The sequence below is a fragment of the Kogia breviceps genome, chromosome 15, assembly GCF_026419965.1.
Source record: "Kogia breviceps isolate mKogBre1 chromosome 15, mKogBre1 haplotype 1, whole genome shotgun sequence".
Lineage (NCBI taxonomy): Eukaryota > Metazoa > Chordata > Mammalia > Artiodactyla > Physeteridae > Kogia > Kogia breviceps.
The window spans coordinates 65497964-65519750 of NC_081324.1; the positions used below are offsets into that span (position 1 = coordinate 65497964).

At 58.3% G+C, this 21787-nt stretch overlaps 1 protein-coding gene and 1 long non-coding RNA gene across 8 annotated transcripts; both read right to left on the reverse strand.

Annotated features, from left to right (window-relative positions):
* Nucleotides 1–547: 547 nt before the first annotated feature.
* Nucleotides 548–2675, reverse strand: LOC136792728 (uncharacterized). 2 transcript variants are annotated; one of them, XR_010836992.1, is made up of 3 exons: nucleotides 2525–2675; nucleotides 1732–1895; nucleotides 548–1237 (listed from the first exon to the last, which is right to left on the reverse strand). It is a non-coding gene; the product is annotated as an uncharacterized lncRNA (long non-coding RNA). The 2 variants fall into 2 exon arrangements; XR_010836993.1 differs by having other exon boundaries at nucleotides 548–1328; nucleotides 2525–2655.
* Nucleotides 2676–6227: 3552 nt separating this feature from the next.
* On the reverse strand, nucleotides 6228–20058 carry RAB36 (RAB36, member RAS oncogene family). 6 transcript variants are annotated; one of them, XM_067015649.1, is made up of 11 exons: nucleotides 19823–20058; nucleotides 19037–19119; nucleotides 15920–16011; nucleotides 14149–14214; nucleotides 13649–13750; nucleotides 11610–11674; nucleotides 10077–10128; nucleotides 9087–9168; nucleotides 8731–8821; nucleotides 7318–7437; nucleotides 6228–7070 (listed from the first exon to the last, which is right to left on the reverse strand). In XM_067015649.1, the coding sequence occupies exons 2-11, from the start codon at nucleotides 19103–19105 to the stop codon at nucleotides 7006–7008; spliced, it is 804 nt and encodes a 267-aa protein (XP_066871750.1). In that variant the 5' UTR covers nucleotides 19106–19119; nucleotides 19823–20058; the 3' UTR covers nucleotides 6228–7005. The 6 variants fall into 6 exon arrangements, with proteins under 6 accessions (XP_066871750.1, XP_066871749.1, XP_066871747.1 ...); XM_067015648.1 differs by having other exon boundaries at nucleotides 7308–7437; XM_067015646.1 differs by having other exon boundaries at nucleotides 7308–7437; nucleotides 8731–8866.
* Nucleotides 20059–21787: the final 1729 nt, after the last annotated feature.

Below are 21787 nucleotides of genomic sequence, written 5' to 3' on the forward strand. Positions count from 1 at the left end.
TCTCCCCAGGTCACTCAACACCCACGTCTCCCTTCCTGCGGTCCTGGGCCAGGTGTTTGCCTGACTCAGAATTTATCTCTGTAATCTGCCTCTGAAGGGGTCGCCAGCCTCCACTGGGACGCGCAGGGCTGGGTGGAAGACAGCATAGCCCAGGCGGCAGCGAAACAAAATCTGTTCTCGTCCCCCAGGGAAGCCCAGAGACAGACACACAGCACCCTGGAGGGAGTCCAAGGGGCGCCAAGTGAAAATACCCCAACCAGCCTGCTGGGTGAGGGGATACGGAAACAGGATTTGTCGGATTTGTCGATCAGAAAACCCGGCTTGAGTCCTGACCGCCTCTGCCCCTCTGTGCCTGCTTCCTGGGCGTTGAAATGAGAACAAGGATACCTCCCCACCCCCCGCCCCCGCCCCCGCGTCTGTTGTCCCTGCACGGATGTGAGGGGTTGTCTTGCCTTCCCCATAGTTCCAGTGCCACCCAGAGCGGATGCCCTGACATCTAATCTAGAGGAACAGAGCCCAGGGCCGGCCTGGCTGGGATTCAGGTCTCTCCCACTCCGGGCTTTGTGACCTTGGCAATTCCCTTCCCCTCTCTGAGCCCAAGTTTTGTCCTCATATGTCAGATGTTGTGAGCACCATGTGTAAGGCAACCAGATGGGGCAAACATAAAGCATGTGCTGTTTCTTCCATGATTGCCTTTAATGTTGGTGCCCTGGGAGACCGGCAGGAAAACCCTGGGGAGCGGGACTGGCAGACACTTCCAGGTACAGCTCACTGCCGCCCCCTGCAGGCTCTCCACCCTCCTGCTGTCACGCTCTCCCAGGCCCCAAGTCCCCTTCCACTCTTCTGCAAGGCCAACAGGGCCCTTGTAAAGCTTGTTTTGCAGGTGAGGAAACAGAGGTTGATGCCCTGACTTTGTGGCCAGCAATGCGAGGCAGGGACCCCAGCAGTGCTCACGTCCTGAGGACCTCTTCTTCAAAACGAGTATAATAAATCCTGACCTCCCAGGACATGGCACACAGCAGCTCAGCATCGGTATTAGTTGCATTCCTTGGATGACCTGCTCCTGTCACCCAGCGGGTGGGTCCGACAGGACTAGAACCCAGGCCTCCAGAACCCCATTCCCTGGCTGTCAGCAAGGAGAATCCCAAAAGCACAAACATATTTTCCCCCTTGCTGACAGGGTCTCTCAGTTTCCAGTGGTAATTGTGGTCTCATCAGGGACATTATCATTAAACACCTGGGAAAGAAAAGGATACTTTGGGGGGGGTGGCTTCATCCATCAGTGAGGTGTCCCTTTCTCTGGTTTGCAGGCCCCAACTCAGCCCCACCTTAAATATTGTACACATAAGCAAGCTCATATCAGAAACTCTGACGTTGCTTGGTTTGGGTTTGCAAGCTTCATTCTCTTGGTAGAGCAAGTGGCTTGTTGGGCACAAGGACACTGCAAGATAGTGGCTGTCTCCCCATGGGACAGCTTGTTCTGGCCCCAAGGACACTCCTCCCATCCTCTGAGCCTTCCCTGAAAGCACTCCCACCCTGGGTCTCTGGTCCTTCCCTGAAGAGCTTTCTTATCATTCCTCCCTCCTGAGGAAGGGAAGAATGAGGAGGAAAGTGGGGTCCATATATATAACACTCTATAACCCCCCATTTGGTGTCTGTCCCCAGCTAGATCTAAACTTCCAAGAACAGAGATCTGTCTGTCTTGTTCCCCAGTGAACCCCCAGTGCTTACGACATAGTAGGTGCTCAGCCAGTGCTGGCCCAGGTGGGAGCGCAGAGCCCAGAGAGGAAAGGGTGAGGCGGGCAGAGCCAGGCCGCAGCAGAGGTGTGTGGGCCTTGAGGGCGGGCATCCAGGAGGAGGCAGAGGTCAGGGGAAGGCTGGCCAGCGAGCTGCTCCTAAAGATGGGGACAGACAGCCAAAGATGGGGAGAGTTCAGAGTTCTGGGTGTGTCTGAGGAACAGCTGGGTTGGGGGGTGAGGCTCGTGTGGGCTGCAGGAGGTCACATCAGGGGTTTCTCACCCGTGAAAACCATCACCACAATCACCACCACTCCCAATAGATGGTTTTTTGTGGGTTTTTTGCAGTACGCGGGCCTCTCACTGCTGTGGCCTCTCCCATTGCGGAGCACAGGCTCCGGACGTGCAGGCTCAGTGGCCATGGCTCATGGGCCCAGCCACTCCACGGCATGTGGGATCTTCCCGGACCCGGGCACGAACCCGTGTCCCCTGCATCGGCAGGTGGACTCTCAACCACTGCGCCACCAGGGAAGCCCGATGGGTTTTTTTTTTTTAATCTAAAAACTAAAATGGAACAGGAAAGTGGGATTGTTGGTGATGTCCCCTCCTCAACTTCCTTCATTTTCTGGGATATGGTTTTGTGGCTGTATAATTCATTTCACAATCTCTCTCACACACACACACACACACACACACACACACTTCATTTCACAATCACACACACACAATTCATTTCACAATCACACACAGACACACACACACACACACACACACACACACACTCGTACCCTCAGCAGCAGCCCTAGTGGTCCTTGAACCCAGACCAATGTTCTGGCAACCCCTCCCCGAGGCTATCCATTTCCTTTGCTGGAAGGAGAGGCTGGGACTCAACGGCCTCCTCTGCTGGAAAGAATGCAGAACTTCCGATGCCTCGGAACCCTGGAGATGGAAACAACCCCAAAGTCCGTCATGGGAATATCATAGTGGAATATTATATGACCATGAAAGAAAATGCAGCACCAATACATGCTAAACATTGATGAACCTTGAAAAAATTTATGCCAAGTGAAAGAAAACAGTCATAAGGGGCCACATATTGTATGACTCCATTTACATGAAATGTCCAGAATAGACAAATCTATAGAAACAGAAAGTAGGTTGGTGGTCACCTGGGGATAGGGGATGGGAGAAATGGGGAGTGACTGCTAATGGTCTCACACAACAATAAGTGGGGGCCATTTTGCTCCTTCCCTGCCTTGTCTGTACCCTCCTCCCCACCGCTTTGGGGGCAGAGGCTAGAGGAGGGCTCCCTCCAAACGGGATGTGGCCACATGACCCCCATCTGTCATCTGTCATCCATCAGCACCAGGGAGCTGCGGGCAAGATCAGAAAATGGGGGCGATCAATACAGATGTTCTCTAGCCCTGCTCGTTGCTCTGTGCTGGATGATGCCTGGTGGGGTGCCTCTTCCAGGTTACCAGCCCCTGCCCAGAGTGGGTAGCCGGGGTCTCTGAGGGACTTCCTTGGCCAAGGGCTCTGAACAAGTGAGCTGTGGGCCTTTCCTCCCAGGCCCCCTTGTCTGTAACTCCACCACCTTCTGCAGAATCAATTCTGGATGAAGCCCTGCAGCAGGGGGCATCCCGGCCGAGTGCCCAGGCTGCCATTTCCAGCTTCACAGAGAAGAAGGGGCTGGGACAAGATGAGCTGGTTCCTGAAGGCACAGCCAGTGACATGGTGCAGGCTGTGGCTTCCAGTGGCCAGAGGCCCAGAGCACCCTCAGGCCAGGTGTGCCATCCACCTGTTGGGGATCAGGGAGCAGAAGGAAGGGTCTGCAAACAGCGGCCTGGGGACAGGCCACACTACCCTGCTCCCTCCTGGAGCGCAGGCTCAGACAGGTGGCTGGTGGCCCTGAATTCTGGGAGGCATCTGGATGAGGGGGTGGAGCCTGGAAGGAGGCCGTGGGACAGCCACGCTCCCTGTCTGCCCGACATATGGGAGATGACAGGGGAGGCCACAGCAGATGGCAGAGGAGCCCGGGGACTGCTGGGAGGGTGTCTCGCCTCAGGGCCTCCTTGGGCGACGTGCGCCCAGGGCCCCCTGCCCCCGTCTCCGGGAGCCCCGAAGGCTCAGAAGATGAGGGGCCTCTCTGAGCTGTTGCTGCTTCTGAAAGCTCCCACACCCCACGCCCCACCTCTCATCCCCACCCTGGGCCTCCTGGGTCCCCTAGTCCCCTCTGTAGTCCCCAGGCCAGGAATGCCTGTCACCCTGGCCTCTCCCAGGTTCTTATCTGTGTGAGGGTGTGAGTGGAGCAGGTCCCCTGCCCGTCACCATGCTCCATTACCTACATCTCAGGCGACCTCAGGTGTCCAGCTTAGGTTCCCCGGGTCCCTCAGGAGAGCGCAGTCCCTCTGGGAGTGGCTCCCATCCCATCGTCAGGCCAAAGTGGGCATTGGGTGGATCCGAGGCCCCCCGTTCCCTTCAGAGGCCACAGCAGGGTCAGGGAAGGGGGAGGCTCCTGCTTGCCAGGAGACCGAGACCCCCCACCCTGCTCTGGGTCACTGCAGAGACTGGTCTCGTGGCTGTGGGGCTGGGGAAGGACCGACTAAAATCACAGGGCTCAGGAAGCAGGGTGTGATGGAGAGCGACTGATTAGCTCATTAGCTCTGCTGTGGACCCTGAGGAGGACCAGGTGTGGGACCTGGTGTGGGATTCCCGCTGGGATCAGACTGCAAGCTGGCTGGCGTGGGAGGCGGAGACAGAGGAGGGACCAGGAATGCGGGGGAGAAGTGCTCAGCTGCATCCTGTCACCTGGGCTCTGTGCTCAGGCTCCTCTCCAGTTAGGTGGGGACAGGAGGTCCTGATACCCAGCCCACAGGGTCGCTGGGATGAAAGGGGCTTCTTCCCCCTCCACTGAGTGCTCAGTAAATGGGGGCTCTGGCTACTCCCCCAAGAGGCTGGATGGCCCCATTCCGGGGTGGCCCCTGCTTTGGGCCAGAATTCCCACCTCCAATGGGCTGGAGGCAGTGGTGGTGCCTGCATGCGACTCCTTCCCCAGGCCTGCATGGCTTTCCCTGGAATCTTCTGTGTCTGGCTCTCACCAAGCTCCTCCCAGGAACAGGGAGCCCTGCAGCCCTCACTGGCTGCTGCCTGACTTCAGGAGCCTCTGAGTGAGCAGTGAGCACATCCGCCTCTGGCCACCGAGGAGGGCCAAGCACAGGACTGTCCCCAGGAGGTTCAAGAAGAGGCATCTTAGTGAGAGTGAATGTGTCTGCCAGGAGACTCAGCGGGATTCCTGTCTCCCTGCTACATCTAGGTGAGCACCTGCCGGGGGCCTTTGGTCTAGGAGATGCTGGGGAGATGAGGTCACAGGGTTGCTGCCCTGGCTCTTAGGGTCCCACAAGGCAGTTGGGGGGGGACAGGGGAGAACCCCAAACATGGACACCACACCCAGAAGTAGCAAGTGCTGTGGGAGCCATGGGGGCTCCAGGAAGTCCTCCCAGAGAAGGGGCGCCCAAGCTGCTGGGCACAGAAGAGGCCTGGCACCTGCAAAGACTAGTGACCACGGGTGAAGGCTGGAGCACAGGGGCCTGCAGGGTGGGCTGGGGCGGCCACTGAGGGGCCTCGAGTGCCAGGGTCAGAAAAGCGAAGGAGGGGAAGGGGCCCGGGATGGCTCTGAAGCTCTCGCATGCGGCCCTGGGTCTCCGCCCCAGAAATTTAAGTGCTTGTAGAGGATGTCTTTGTGGACTCGTGGTATCAGTGGAACCACAGTGAAGTGGTTCTGCCACTTCAGAAGAAACACCGAACAGGTGGGCACACACAGGGCAACAGGAGGAGAATTTCACAAAGGGCCATTTGTAGGGGTGGGTGCACATGAGACAGTGGTCCTGGCTTGGGGGCTAGTGACAGCAGGGTGCATTACCACCCTCCAGTCCTCGGGCCTAGAGGGGCAGGGGACAGAGCCAGGAGGGTGCTAGCCCACCTGACCAGAGTCTGCCATCCTGACGCTATCTGTGGTGTGCCCCAAACCCGGTCGTGGTGCACCCTGAGACAGCCTGCCCCTCAAAACTGGGTCTGGTGGGCCAGCCCACCGAAGGCCCAGCAAGGCCTCTGTGGGGAAGCCTGAGTGTGCAAAGCTATAACTATGAGGATGGTCACTTCAGTTAAAAAAAAGCTAAAAGCTGGACACAAGCCAACTGTCCCACAGCTGGTCGGGGTGAACGGACTCTGGCCCATCTGCATGAAGGCAAACCTGCAGCTGCTAAAGGGACACACAGGCTCGCTCTGGCAGTTCCTCGTAATGCGGCCTGCCCTGTGGGCGTGGGGAGAGGTCACTCTGGTTTAACAGCAAACAAGGCACCGAGGTCGTGGCCGTGCTGTGTAGGAACAGGAGTCCTACCCGCTGCAGACGAGGCTTACGTCCGGGACCGCAGGGACTGTCACTCTGCATGCAGAGCTCTGTGCTGTCTCGTCTCACAATAAGCACATATGCCATTCCTTTAGGAGTGATTTATATAAAGAAGTATCTCCTATCTATAAAAAAGGAGAGCTAAAAATGTGGTGAAGGGGGAATGAACAGAAGCTGCCGAGTCTCCCGGCGGCTAACCACCTGGCTGCCTGAGAAATGCTCACCATCTACGAGAAACAGGCGGGAGCCAGATGTGCCACCTGCCTATGGCCATGGAGGGCAGGATTGGGAGGCACACACCCAGGGCTGGGGAGAGTGGGGTGGGTGGGGGCTCAGTAGCCCCTGAGGAGGAGCAACATGAGGGCGTGGAGAGGGTTGGGCGCTCTGGGTGGGAGCTGGGGAGGGGAGGCCTGGGTGCTCCTGCCCGATGTGGGTTGTGGCAGACAGGGAGCCTTAACTTCAGCAAGTCCTGCTTGCCTGGACCACCGAGATGAGGAGGATTCCGAGGCCGACCCAGGAAAGTGGGGAAGAGGCCCGAGGGGATGCTGACTGTGCCCAGGGTGAGCACTGTGGTCCTGGGGGCATGTGTCTGTGCCTGTGGTCCTGAGCCTCCCGGGGCCAGGGGGCTGTCGGGTGACTCTGTAAGTGCAACTGGCCTTCCAGATGACAGCCTCAGTGTCCACACCAGCTGGGCAGCATGGGGCCCTGGGCAGCCACTGGGGGCCTTCCTTGGCTCCCGACCCGCTAAAGAGAAGAGGCAGAGCCCTGGGGCTCAGCACGGTGGGTGTTCCATGTCACCCTCCGGGTCACAGGAGGCACTGCCCACACGCATGCAGGCAGTGGAGGCCTGTGACGCAGGCTCAGCTAACAGCAACCTGGGCTGGAGGGCCTCTTGCTGTCCTGGGTCTCGGGTAGATGTTCCTCCATCCCTGTAATGAGGGGAGAAGTCACCTGGCATCAACCAGGCACCTGCAGCTGATGGGGGTGGGTGTGTGAGCTGGCAGGTGGGCAGGGAGGCTGCAGGCTGGAGGTCAGAGGGATGGGGGAAGGGGCAGCCAGGAGCCAAGAGGAGAGGGCGACAAGCCAAGGGAATGGTTGATTCTTGGGCTGGAGGGTGGTGGACGCGGATTTCAGGCCGCAAGCCTCTCCCCAGCCCGGCCCATCACCTGCACGTACGGATGATGTCCCCGTTGCCGACCTGCGGCCGGGCACTGCTCCTCTGCTCCAGGTCCTGCAGCACCGAGTGCTCGAAGGCCAGGGCGGCCACACGGCTGAAAAACGCCTTCACGTTCTCCCCTGTGGGCACGGGACAGCCATGACCCCGGCCACCTCTGCCCCTGCCCATGGATGCACTGGGGGGTGGGGGAGCCAGCGGTGCGGGAGCCAGGACAGACCCCCACTGTGCAGAAGATGGGGTCCCCACCCTGGCCACCTGCCCTGGCTGCTCCTGAAAATCTCTGAGCCTTGGTTTTCCGGCATCTGCTCTTCCAATCAATTGCTACTGAGCACCGGCCTGCTTTCCTGTAACCTTTGAGCACCTCTCCAGCGGGCAGCCATGAGGATTAGAGCCACTGGCCCCCATGTGGGGCCTTTGTGCCTCCTCCACCAGGAGGACAAGACCACCCATCTGGGCACAGGGCCAGGCCCAGCCCCCGACACGCATGCTGCCCTTGTGCAGTTAACAACCTATACCACCGCACAGGGCAGTCCTTCTTGGCCCATAGGGAGCTCTCAGGGAACATGCTGTTACTCCAATAAGAGGGCAGGTTCTCACAGTCTCAGGGACACCGTCAGGAAGGAGCAGAGGGAACGACATGGGGGCTGCTACCTTTTTGTGTTGGGCTGGAGGTGGTACTTCCACTCGCACTCCTGCTGCCTCACCCAACCCCTGGGCAGGTGTCCACGGCGGCCCCTCGCCCAGGGTAAGGACTCCCAGGTGTAATTCCTGAGTCCCCACAGCCTTGGGGCCTACTGTGCCCCAGGCACTGAAAGTTATTTCATTTCATCCCCCCAACAACCTGTTTTCAAAATCTGTTCCTTGCTTCTCTGCATTTTCTCATTTTTCCTCAGTGAATCATATGGCTTTTATCATTTAAAACACATTTTTCCATTAAAAATAAAATGAGATTGACAGCAACACTCCACTTCCCAGATGAGGATGATGAGGCTCAGAGGCATTGGGGGCCGGGGTAAGCAGTGCCCGTGGGCGAGGGCAGCTCAGGGGCCGGGAACCCAGTGAGGCTGGGGCAGACTGGGTGGGGTGTGGGGGAGGGCTGGGGGGCCGTGAGGGATGTTTGAGTGCCTTCTATGATGACACCTGGGGAAGGGAGGGACAGCCGGTCACTGGCCCCTCCTACCTGTACCAGGTCAGGGGCAGGAGGATGGTGTGGTTACAGGTAAGGCTGCGTTCCAACCCCAGCCCCACCACTGCCTCCCTGAGACTCTGGACGTGACCTCACAGGGACGGGATGGATGTGCCCCACAGCGGCTGTGGGGGTCTCACTAGAGAACACAGGTGTGCCACTCCTCCCATCCAGGGCAGGGCCCCCCACCCCCGATCACCATGGTGGCAGCCCCGCGCCCACTCACCGGTCTTGGCCGACACAGACCAGTACTCAGCCTGCATCTCGTTGGCCAGGCGCACGGCCTCCGCCTCCGCCTGCTCGCACGCGGCCCCTGACTGGGAGAAGCGGCTCTGCTGACCCAGCTCCCTGGGCCTTGGCACCTGCCCAGAGGTGAGCCTGGCAGTCCCAGGTGAGTCTGAGAGCCAGCGTCCATCCATGATGGGACGAGCCCCGAGCATCGGGAACCGAGTGCCCCTGCTTTCAGACCCCCGCCTGCAAGTTCCCACCTAGGCACGTCCGCGTCACCCTCTGCTCCACAAGCCCAGACTGAAGGGGCCACGTTTCCCGAGGCCACCCCTGGCTCTGACCCGCTCCGCTCACCAGAAGGTCCTTCTTGGTCCCCACGAGGAACAGGAAGCAGGCGCCTGGTTCATTCTCCCTCAGTGCGTCCTCCAGCCACTGCCTGGAACATGGGGGACAGGCAGAGACGGCACCCACCCCCCCAGGGGCCGAGGAAGCTGGGATGGGGTGCAGCCCGGGTCCTCCCAGGGCCGGGGGTTAGAAGGAGGGGAGCTTGACCCGAGCTGGCCTCGCCTCGGGGGCCTCAGGTGGGTGGGGACGCAGGAGCGCTGTAGGGGGAGCTGAAGGCCCCGTCCCGGCCATGGCTCTACCCTCGCCCTGGGTGAGTCCTGCACTGTCACCAACTGGAGTGACCAGCCTGGCCTCCCTCACAGGGCTGGACATGCAGCTGTGAACACCCCAAACAAAAGCAAGGTGAAGGGGCTCTGGTCCGTCAACTGATGAGCCCTGGCTCTTTTTTTTTTTTTTTAATTAAAAAAAGTTTGGTTTTTTTTTTTTTTTTTTTTTTTTTGGGCAGTGCTGTGTGGCTTTCGGGATCTTAGTTCCCTGACCAGGGATCGAACCTGCACCTTGGCAGTGAAAGCATGGAGTCCTAACCATTAGACCACCAGGGAATTCCCAACCGCCGGCTCTTACCCAGATCTCTGCCTGAGACAGCAAGTGCCCAGCTGTGTCCCCACTGACAGGGCCCAGGCGAGGTGAATATGCCAGGCCCCTCGCCACAAATTAAATAAGGCATTCAAGATGACAACAGCAGAGCACTGAAGCCAGCGTGAGCCATTCTGCACTGGCCACAGGCCCAGCTGGACCTGCCTTCTGCTGTAGCTGCAGATCTTGAAGGATAAAAAGGCAGCCAACAGTCTTCGGCCCGTGGGTGGTGGGTGCTGACCAGCGAGCTTGGTCACCTGTACCCACTGTCAGGGGCCCAGCTCGTGGCCCAGGTTTAGGGAGCCCTCCAGGCAGCTTTCTGGGCCCAAGGGTCCCACGGGGGCTGCAGAGCCCCAGACTTGCCTGGTGTGCTCCAGGGTCTGCATGTCAGTGAGGTCAAAGGCCGTGATGATCACTGCATGGGGTGGAGGGGGGAGCCAGGAGCCGGTCAGTGATGGGGGAGGCAAACGCGGCATGACAAGGGGGCTCCCGCGGAACTGATGGGGACGGAGGAGGCTGGGAGGGAGACACCCATGGCCGCCCTGGGGACCCAGCCCCCCACTCTGATCCACACCCAGCAGCCCAGCCACAGGGGGCTCCAGGGAGGCAAGGTGAGCCCCTGCGTTCAAATCTCCCCCCTGCCTCTTACAGCTGAGGGAGTGCGAGTGAGGCCTTGACGCTGAGAGCCTCAGCCTTCGTCTGTGACACGGTGAGGACCACAGCTACCTCTAGCTCTCAGTGTAGCTCTGAAGACTAAGCTGGAGCAGCTGTTTTAAAGCTCTTGGCCCAGGGCCTGACGTGGGGCAGACTTTCCCCCACTGGCAGCTATGGTTCTGCAGGCGATTAGCAACGACCAGCTTCAGGGGAACAATTTCTGAGGAGCAGGGTGGGCAGGAAATTGGGAAATGCAGCCCCCGCTCCCCCCAGCTCCTCTCATCACTACCCTGTCTGGTCCCCTGTGCCCTGGGGGGCCCCATGTGGAGAGCATTCCAGAGGGCCTGCTCTCTTCTGGCCCCAGGGCTGGATGCGGGCCTCCCTCTGCACCTTGGCTGAAGGCTGCAGGAGGCCCACCCACGCGCCCCGCCCTGGCAGAGGGGCTGAGAAGTGAAGGAGGAAGCTGATGGTGGTGGTGGCTGTGGCCTGGCTGCTGTCTGAGGGGCTGTGCCAGGTGCCTCACGCCTTATTCCCAGGGGGTGTCATCCCCCTGAGAAGAGAGGCCACAGCAGACGTGGCAGAGCTATTATTCCAATCCACAGCCGAGGTGCTCGTGGTTTCCTGTTTTTGCTTTTTTCAAACCTTAGTGAAAATGTGACTTTTAACACCAGTACTGAGTGGACCTAACTGTACCTCATCATCTGAGTCCAGTTTGGATGCCTCGGACCGCTCTCACTGAAACCCTTTCTCTCTTCTTCCTGGTCAGAGGAGGGGGCTTATGCTGCCACTGCTTGCTGACCAGGAGGCCTGCCCAGGGCTGGGGCACCCTCAACAAGGATGTGGTGGGCGAGGAGCCCCGCTGGCCCCCACCTGGGGGCCCACCTCCACTCCTCCCCTCCAGCAAGCCCCGCCCCCCTGCTGCTGAGTTGACTCTGCTCTTCTTTCTGGGGTCTCTGCACAAGCACTCCCCACTCTGAGCGTCTTTCTGAGCTGAAACTGGGGCTGAGACTTTCAGGTAGCACCCACCACCATGGGTCCCTAAAGCACGTGGCTGCCGAGGCTGGCCTGGGCCTGGCTGGAAGACGAGGACTGGCCCCGTGTTTCCTCAGTGGCTCTCAGAGGACAGATTTGGTGCCTGCACGGAAGACCGGGGCATCTCGCTGTGCGCCCGGCAGGGAATTCACAGGGATCCCCTGCTGCATATGGTTGAGGCCCCAATGTTGCTGTCACCCGGCTGCTCACCCTGGGCACCCCGGTAGTAGGCAGACGCGATGCACTTGAACTTCTCCTGTCCTGCTGTGTCCCAGCTGTGCCGTGACCGAGAGGGAGGGGGAGAGAGAGAGAGGGAGATGGAGAGAAAAAGGGAAATGGAGAGGTGGCGGGTTAAGCCATGATCACAGTGGCCACAGCCAGCAGGCTTGTGGGGCCCTGGGCCAGAGACCCACGTGCCCACACCAGCTGCATGGGTGTCACAAAGTGCCTGCTGCCAGCCAGCCAGCCCCACCCCCAACCCCTTATGATTCCTTCCTTGGGTGCCCATGGGGAACCCCCTCTCTGGATGCACTGTGCTCATAGGGGAGGGGCACAGCCTTAGCAGTTCCACTGACCAGATGAATGGAGCTGTAGCTCAGTCCCTTCCGACTGTGCCATAAAAAAGAGACTGTGCTCCCTGATGTGGCTGCTCTCAAGATGTGAAAGACCACCTGTAGAAGCGACCCCGGGAATGGAACTGGGGCTCTGCCACTTGCTCATGTGTGACTGGGGTGTGGCTCCACCTTCTCCATGGCAGTGGCGTGGACGCTCAGCTCCCTGGGTGGGGTGTGTTGTCTAACAAGGACATGGTTTGCTTCTCTGATCAGTTAGCTCTGGCTCTCTGGAGGAGCTGATCCCTGGCTCCATGGGAAAAAAAATGCAACAATTGATTAATGAAGTCTGCCATGGGCACAGTAAAGATAGAGGAAGTTACCTGATGAGATCTACTTGCCCTGGCTTAGAACAAGGCTGGAGGTCAAAATGCAGGGCTGAGTCTGAAAATCCACCCTTTTTAAAAATCAACACATCAAAATTTAAGTTTTCTCAGTAAACTAACAAGTAGACAAGCCACGAACAAGACACCAATAATCTGAAATTTTTCCAAGTGATCCAGCGTGATGCAGAACTGTTTGACTCTTTCATTAATTCATCCACATTTCCACTTCTGAAGAATACTCTGGGTGGGAGCTGGGAGGGTGGCCTGGCAGTGGGCCCAGTTGGTTGGCTGGCAATGGCCTCAGTGTAGGACAAGGAGAGGCAGAGCCCCCTGCTTCCTCCTGGGCCCTCTAATTAGACACAGCTGCCCTCCGTAGCTCCAGCTAGGCTGTCCCCAGCAGCTCGTGCTGCTTCACTCTCCTGCCTCATCCCCTCGGTCCTGCAGCCCTGCGTCTTCACAGCTTCTTCTGCTCTGGTCTGACCCTGTACACCCCCTTGGGCGAGGTTTGGTGGTACCATCTGCTCCAGGACTGCACTGGGGCTGGTCTCAGAGGAGCGGGCACTATCTCGACACATTAGGAGCTGAAGTCCACAAGGGAGCAAGCTCCACCGTGATCACCGCGATCCCAGGCCCAGCCCGGGGCATGGAGGTCCGAGGAGTGAATCCAGGGAGCAGGGGTGAGCACCAGGGAGAGTGCAGGAGGAGGGGACCAGACAGAGGCCCAGGGAATGCCAGCAGGGGCAGCCACGCAGGAGAGGGCCAGGCTGGAGACCAGCAGGTGCTGGAGGAGAGGGGCTCTGGTGGGAAAGCGTGAGGCTGCGGGGAGACCCTGGGCTATTCTGAGGGAAACTAGAGGGGAGGGGCCGAAGCCAGGGGTTGGGGGGTTGTGTGTCCCTGAGAGGCCAAGGCATGGGGTCTGGCAGGGAGGGGACAGACAGACAGAGGGAGAGAGACAGGGGAGCGTCAGGCCTGTGGACCGTGTGGCCTCCGCTAGAGCCCAGCACGCAGGGAACGGTTTTGGCCCCGTTTTCCAGGTGGGAACAGAGGCTGGAGGGCTGAATTGACTTGCCGGAGGCCGTGCTGCTGGCCTGGCAAGTGGGATCACAGAGGGCCCACTGGGAGCACCAGCGGAGGCTGGGGGCGGGGGCGGGCACATCAGCCTGTGCGGACTGGGGCAGCAGAGAGCCCAGCTTCACAAAACCGCCTGGGGCTTCCTGCCCGCTCGCCGAGGCCTTCCCTGGGGTCTCCCTGGCGTCTCTGCGAAGCCCTCCACAACCATATGATGGGAAACGCGTGAGGCACGGTGACTTACATCTGGAGGCTGAAGGGGATCCCGGCGACCTCAAAGCGCTCCATCTCAAAGTCCACCCCGATGGTGGCCTTGTAGTCATGGTCGAAAACATTCTTGCAGAACCTGTGGGGGCCGAGGAAACCATCAGAGACCGCGTGTGGAGGTGTCACTCCTGACAGTGAAAGTCCACCCTCAGGGAAGACCAGGCGGTGATGGCCATGGAGATGGGCCACATAGACAGGCCATGGGCGACAGAGCTGCCAGCGGGAACTCCGTGGGGAGAGAGGCTGCGGCAGCAGGAGACCAACAAGTGGGTCAAGGCAGTGAAAAGTACCGCGTCTGCCGACAGGAAGGGCAGGGAGGGGAGCCTGTGGCCCCGGGGATGGTGTGACCAACTCCAGGCTCCTAGGACGCCGCACTCCCCGTGGACCCACCATCTCCCGGATTTCTTGCACCCCCTCCCAGCAGCCACATGGTCTCCACCACGACATGTGACGGAGCCTCCCGGGCTGGTGGCGCACCTGTGGATGAGGCTGGTCTTGCCCACGTAGAGGTCGCCGACCACAACCACCTTGGAGAGTTTGAGCCTGTGAGGAGGACGGTGCGGTTCTCTCAGGCGCGGTCACGAGAGCATCTTCACGCACACGGGCCCCTCCTTCCCTGCGTTCCCCACTGGTGATGGGGACAGGTCACCTGCGACACGCTCTGGGATGTCGGTCCCCCTCGCTGGCCCTCAGAGGGGAGGGCAGGAGGACCTGCATTTGTTCTGGGGACTCTGTACCCCTGACCCCACTGGGTCCACGTCTCTGCCGTGAGAATCACAAATGGGTGCCACGGGAGGCTGAGTCTTGGGCTGAGGGAAGAGCGGGAAGAGCCCCAGGAGGAGCTGTGTCCAAGTTGGGTCACCTGCCCCAGAACTAGCTGCTGCCTGGGAGCAGAGTAGACATGGCCCCTCCCTCAAAGACGTGGCCAGGTGAGCTGCACCAAGTCACCAGGTGACACAGAGGTGCCCTGTTGCTGTCTGCAGGTGGAGGAGGCTGGTGGTTTGGGCGTGACCTACAGTCCCAGGAATGCTGCTGTGCAAGTGCAGGACACACACAGAGGGAGGGGTAGCTGCTCTAGGTGAGCAGGGTCCCCCCTCCCCAGGGAGCCTGAGAACCTTAGAGCCATGGCCCAGGCGTGCAGACCTGAGTCCACAATACGCCCCCAGCCTGCCTGGCCCTGGAACGCCCTCCAGGGTGATGGTGGTGTCCTGGCAGGCACACAGCCCCAGGCCCTGTACCCCTGCCTGTGTCCTTTACCTTGGCACTGCATCTGCACTGCTCGTTCTGTGTGTGTGTGTGTGTGTGTGTGTGTGTGTGTGTGTGTGTGTGTGCGCATGCGCGCATGCGTCTAGTGTTTTGTTTTGTTTTGTTTTTCGCCATACCCGCGAGGCTTGCGGGATCTTAGTTCCCTGACCGGGGATCGAACCCAGGCCCCAGCAGTGAAAGCACTGAGTTCTAACCACTGGACCGCCAGGGAATTCCCTGTGCTGCTAGTTCTGGAGCAGGTGGCCCTGACTCTGCTTCTCAGGAGGAGTAAAGGTGCTGCCGCAGGGCCACTGGGTTCCCGTGCCCCAGTTCCCTGGCCTCACAGCACTGAGTGTGGGGAAGGGTTGGGAGCTTCTTGGTGGGAAGCCCCTGGTGTGGAACCAGCACTCCCCCAGCAGCCGCCGCCATGCTCAGCCCGTGACCACGGCCACCTCGGCCATCCTGGCCTCACTGTCCCCATGTGACTTGTGAGCTCAGCCTTCTCCCTGAGCAGACCATGAGCCCCTCAGGATGCAGGGCGGAAACAGGACCCCACACCTGTTTGCTAAGAAGGTGTGACCATGGCAGGACACCTGTGCCACAGTGCCAGGCACCCTGAGGCAGGGGCAGGGCGCACACGTGCCTCTCCTTCCTGCGTGTGGCCTGGTGAGGAACCCAGCACGGAGTTCAGGAGCACGGTGCAGGGCGGCACCCGCTCCACCTGGGCAAGGGGGCAGGTGGAGACCGCAGGGACCCAACACTAAGTCTGAGGCCTGAAGGGCAGGAAATACTTCTAGAGGGAACAGCCGTGCTCAGACCTCGGTGCCGGCCTCACCAGGGGCGGGGGGGGCGTGAGGGGGAGCTGTTCCTACAGCAGGTGCGGCAGGTAAAGCCAGATAAACGGCTCCTCAGGCCTGTCTGTGTACGAGGCTCACATGTGCATCCACACACTCACACGTGCGCTCGGTCCTCCCCACCCTCCCCTGGCCAAGCCGGCACTCACCCTACGGTCCCCGTATTCCTGTGCTGGCAGGCGGCGCTGACCTGCCTGTGAAAGTGCTCCCGGAGCTGCAGGCAGGCGGCGGGCGTGTACCACTGGAAACAAGACAGACAGACAGAGAGACAGACAGGTGGCCACATCACCCTGCAAAGCTCGCCAAGCGGGCAGCAGGTGTGACTTACTACCCAGAGCTCCCTCCTTCCTGAGCCTCTGTCACATCCGTCCTCTACCTTGTCAGCGACTCCTAAGGCTCCAGAGTCTTGTGAGCCCCGAGGAGGAGCAGTGGGACCAGGACACACCAGGGTGCCCAGGCGGGGATCCAGAGAGCTGTGTCCCGCTGGGGGCAGCTGTGCCCTTGCTGTGGGTGTATCAAACCCCTGTCCCCTCTGGGCCTCTTCCAGTGACAGAAGGGGTGGGCTGTAAGGGCCCTTTTAGCGTCAAGATCCTCCTACACCTTCTGTGGATCTCTGATGCCATCTTTGTTTTAAAAATATGCATATCTGCTCTAGTAGGTCTGTGTACTTAGTGACCACCTAGAGGGGTGGGATAGGGAGGGTGGGAGGGAGGGTGACAAAAGAGGGAAGAGTTATGGGAACATATGTATATGTATAACTGATTCACTTTGTTGTAAAGGAGAAACTAACCCACTATTGTAAAACAGTTATACTCAAATAAAGATGTTAAAAAAATATATATATATGCATATCTGTGCATGGAAAATGTCCTGGAAGGCACTTTCATCTTCCACATTTTTCAGAAGGCAGAACTGGGTAGTGTTCTAAGAGCAGGGCCCCTGTGTTCACCCTCAGCCGCCGTGTGACCCTGGGTAGCTGCCTCATGTCTCTGAACTTCAATTGCTGCATCTGGAAAACCTCAGGGACTTGGGGGCATAACACGAGGTTATATTTGTGAAGCCACCAGCACAGAGCTGGTCTGGCACATATGTACTAAGTGCTCAGCAAAGACACCATGACACTTATCGAACGCAGGTTTGTTCTATAACTAGAAAAAAATGATATTAAACAAATGAAAGGTGACCATTACGTTTTACGGTCAGATTGGCCAAGGCTAAGTGTGGGGCACGGCCAGGATGTGGGAGCAGGCCATGCTGGAGAAGGCTGCTGTGCTCTGCTGTGGTCCCTGGGCCACCCCTCTGTCCTTCAGGGCCCCTGCGGCTCTGCCCTGGTCCACCTGCCCTCTCGGCTCTGTGTGACCAAGGCAGCAGGGACGGTGAAGGAGCTCAGCCAAGGGTCAGGGTGGGACCTCACAGAGCCCATGTCTTCATCTGTAAGGTGGGGGCACCCCTCACGGCACCTCTTGGTCTGCTCACTGGAGAAGTAAGTGGGTAGTGCAGACGAGCGCTCAGCCCAGGGCCCCTACCCACGCGAAGGTGTGTGGCCACCTCTCGGGAAAGCTGGCTGCTTTTCCGTCCACTTCCGTGTCAGTGTCAAGCTGGGGGCTGGCCAAGACACGGCGGTCAGTAGAGGGGTCCCAGGACTTGGGACAGATTGGAGAAGTGTGCTAGGGAAGGCTGGCAGGAAGTGCACAGAGGGAAACCGAGGCACATGGGGTGAAGGAAGGACTGGGCCCCCCTGACCACGAATTGCTCGGGTCTGAAGTGCTGTGGCCCTGGAGTGTGGGATGAACTTGGCCACAGGCAGCTGGGGGATAATCTCACCTTCTGTGGAAGCAGGGATGCCCTAGACTGCCTCCCAAGGTGGGGAAACGTCAGAGCTCTGGAGTCGGCCACGGTTGGGTCAAGTCTGGGCTCCCCCACGCCCAGCTGTGTGACCTCAGGCAGTCCTCCACCTCTCTGAGCCTCATCCCACTTTGTAATTGGGGTCCTTCATCCCATGAGACCTGGACTGTTTTGTGCCAATCTCGCTTCCCTTCCTTTGGCTTTTTAACCCCAGTCCCCATCATCCCCAGTCACCACTGTCAAGTTCAGTAGAGATGCAGCTGCCTGGGCCTCTGATGAGATGGAAAGTCCTGGGGGCACTGTCCACGGGTCTAAGGCACCGAGGCTTTCTCTGTGCATGTTGGAGACAGAACTCGGCGGGGGAGAAGGCAGGAGAGGAGGAGGAGGAATGACTGCGGACCCCAAATACCCAGAGCCTACCCTCCTTCCCCCACCGGCCTGGGCACAGATTTCAAGACTCAAAAGAGAGGATTTCTCCCCCCACACACAGTGCCAACCACTGATGGCACGATCTTAAGCATCCTTCCAGATACCCTGCACATAGAAGCAAACATGTGCATTTCTTTTCTCCTGCTCCTTTTCTCACACGTGGTGCTCAACAGCTTACTTTGGCTCTCATTGTGCATCAGCCCCTGAGAGGTGCTCATGCCTCCCCGAGTCTGTGTCAGGAAGCAGCATTTTGCTGTCTAAGTGGCCCCCTCTCGAGGACATTATGTTGTGTCTGGCCTTCTACTTTACAAATTGCTGCAGTGCCTGGCCCTGAGCGGCCGGAGCAGAGGGTAGGCAGGAGCATCTGCAGTGCTGGGAGACATTATCCCGCTGCCCCCTTAGGAGGCTGTGCAGATTTGCATCCCCTGCTGTGATTAATAATGGATTTTAATACAGATGGGAGAGCTGTGAGTTTCCAGCAAGGACAGAAGGCAGAATGGTAAGGGGTGAGAACTTTGGATTTGGTGTTAGGAAACTGGAGTGCTGTTTGATAATGTCATAATTAAAATGAGAAAAACAGTGACCACACTTGGGCAAGGGAGCTTCCTTTTACCATGAGCCAGACACCCAATGTGAGAGGAATTATCCTTCTGTACCAGTGGCTCTGAGAGGTTGAGTAACTTGCCTGCGGTCACACAGCTTAATGACATGCAGGATTCACACGCAGGACAGTCTGACTGCAAAGTCTGTGCTCTTAACATCCATGCCACACTACCTCTTGGTGTCACCTTTCACTTGCTGGCCCACCTTGGGCAAGTCAACGCCAAGCTTCTCAAGAAGTCTGCTGAGTCCCTGGGGTCTGTCAGTGAGGGACTGACCTTCCCAATTCACCTGCTTTGTTTCCAGTGGTGAGTGAGGTGGGGAAAGCCGGATGAGGGCATGGTGTGCGGAGAGCAGTGCACATATCAAGGGCTGGCCTCACGCCTCCCTACCTTAGGGAAGCTGGTGATGACACGGTCCCGGCTCACAGTGGGCCCCAAAGGCATCACAGAGGACCTCATCCTTTCAGGGAGTCCTGTGGCCCCAACAGGGGAAAGAGAGTTAGGGAGCTGTGCAAATCCCTGGGGACTCCCCCAAAGTTGATGCCTAATGTTGCAGTAGCTTTGAAAACAAGTCCAAGCTTCCTTCTCTGTCAGGAATGTCAGGATGCCAGGGGTCACCTCTCCAATCTGCAGGCAGTGTTTGTTGGGGTACGGGGGCGGGTACCAGGCCTGCCACGCGGCCTGGGAGTCGGGGAGACCTGAGTCTCCTGCCCGATGTCCACCAGGAGTGGCCCCTCCCTGAGCTCAGCTCTGGGCTGAGTGAGGGAACACAGTCGCCAGGCTGTGCACACAGCTCAGGCAGAGGAAGTAGAGTGGGGAGGGGTCCCCTGCTCCTGCCCCTTAAGGGATGAAGGCTCTGGGTATGCAGGGCCCTCAGGGTTCAGCCCACAGGCCTTTCCCAGAACCACCCCAGCCGGCACCGGGCCCCTCCCGTCTATTCCACAGCCTCGGCTCCTTCTCCCTCCCGCTCCCTCCCCACTGGGTGGCCTTGACCGAGAGAGGCCTGTGGTCCTCCGCATCGGACCGTCCCTCCCCAGACCAGCATTGGGGCCCCGGGGTGTGCGGTCAGGAAACGAGGAGGCCCGGGGCCCAGGCCGCTTTCAGGTTATGCAGTGGGAGGTGGGCGGGGCATCACGCAGGCGGGAGAGGGTGAGTCCGAAGGGGCGGCTGACTCACCTGCGGCGGCTGCAGAGGCTCCTAACGCTGCCTAGTCCGGAGGGTCCAGTGGCCACGATCACCATGGCAACGAGCACCACGCGAGACAGGCGGGCGTCTGACGAATCCGGGACGTCGGGGATGGGGCTCACAGCCAAAAGTGTTCCGCCAGCGCCTTGCGCAGCGATCACCATAGCAACCAGAGCCTCGCGGGAGACTCCGGGACGCGGCCTGGGGCTGGTGATCATCATGGCAACAGGGGCGGGGCCTGGTGGGCGGGGACCTGGGCGGCCAGGGACCTGGGCGGCCAGGGGCCTGGGCGGCCAGGGGCCTGGGCTCCACGGACGGGCTCCACGGGCGGGCCTGGGCGGGGCTGACCGTGGAGAGACTTGCGCACCTGGCCTCCCTGATGTCACCATGGCTGGGGAGGGGTGGTGGTTCAAACGTGGAGGGAATTATGTGAAGGGTTTAAGTACTTATTTTCATAATATAGCAAATGTGACCTTTTTCTTGTTATGTAAAATATTTCGTGTTTTTCTTGTTATCTGGTAGGGAGGGATCTCCAAGATCCCTTGACTTCTTTCCATCACATCCAGTGTCTGATCTATCAGTAAATCCTGTAGGTTCTACCCTGAAAATTTGTCCAGTATCTTCTCTCTCCCTCCTGCTTCCTCTGATCTCACCATGGTCCCAACCATCATCATCTTCTCTCCCCTTAACTGGTCTCCCTGCTTCCACCCTTGCTTCTATCCTATTCCCAGTTCAGCAGTCCCCAGGGATCCCTTGTTAAAACACAGATCAGATCATGTCAGTCCTCAGCTCCAAACCCTCCAATGCCTCCTCATCGCTCTTAGATGAATAAAGTCTTTACAATAGCCCAAGAGGCCCCATGTGATTTGCCCCATTTATTCTCTTAGCTCATCTCCTACTGCTTCCCCCCACCCCCCATCCCACACATGCTCCACTGGCCTCCTTGCTGTTCCTCCAACACGCCAGGCACCGGGGTGCTTGCATCAGCTGTCTCCTAGGCCTGGAAGGCTCTGTCCCCAGATAGCCACATTGCTCAGATGTCACCTCTAGATGAGGCATCCTATTTACAACTGCCGCATCCTTCCAACCCCTTATTCTGCTCTATTTCTCCCAGGCACTTAGTATTTTCTAACACATTATATAACTTGCTGTTTATGTTGATTGTCTGTCTCCCTCCACTGAGCGCAATGAGAGCAGGGGTTCTTGTGTATAGTCCACACGATTTATTGCATCAGCCAAACAGTGCCTGCACATAAGCAGGCATGGAGTGAATGTTAAATGAGTGAACAAATATTACATTTACAAAAAGAAGGTGAACACTGTTTGAAGTATGCTCCCATTACATTAAAAGGTAAATGAATTGTATTTACTCATATAAATTAGTTTATGAATGGAAAGATTCCAGTGGTTGCCATAGATAAGGACAATCCATTGGCTGGGGACCAAGCAGGGAGGGAGACATTATACTTTCATACTTTTTGGATTTTCTTCTATGTGCATATATCACCTATTCGGTAAATAATTCAAATGAAAATAAACATTCTGGAACAGAGAGAATACAATAATATCCCCCGTCTCAGCCCTTCTGAGTTAGCCCTGATGTATTCCGGTGTGCTTTGTACCTTTCCCACAGACACCTCCTCCTCTCTGCAATCATGGCATATGAAAAGCCTCTTGCTGTAGCACTGGCATTTGATCGCCCTGCAGTGACAAGGAATGGACACGCCTTCCATTTCCTGACCTTCATCTGCATAGTTCTGAACCTAATGATGACTGAATATCATATGCCTTGGCTTCTAGAGCTCATGCTACAACATTAATTTCCATAATTAATGGCTGTTTAAAGGCTGACCTGAGTCACTGAGCTTCTGTGAGCTAGTTTCTGTTTGCAGAGAGAGGCATGTGGGGCTAGATGGTTTCCAGAGGCATTTGTGAGACGGTAACCACAGAAATGAG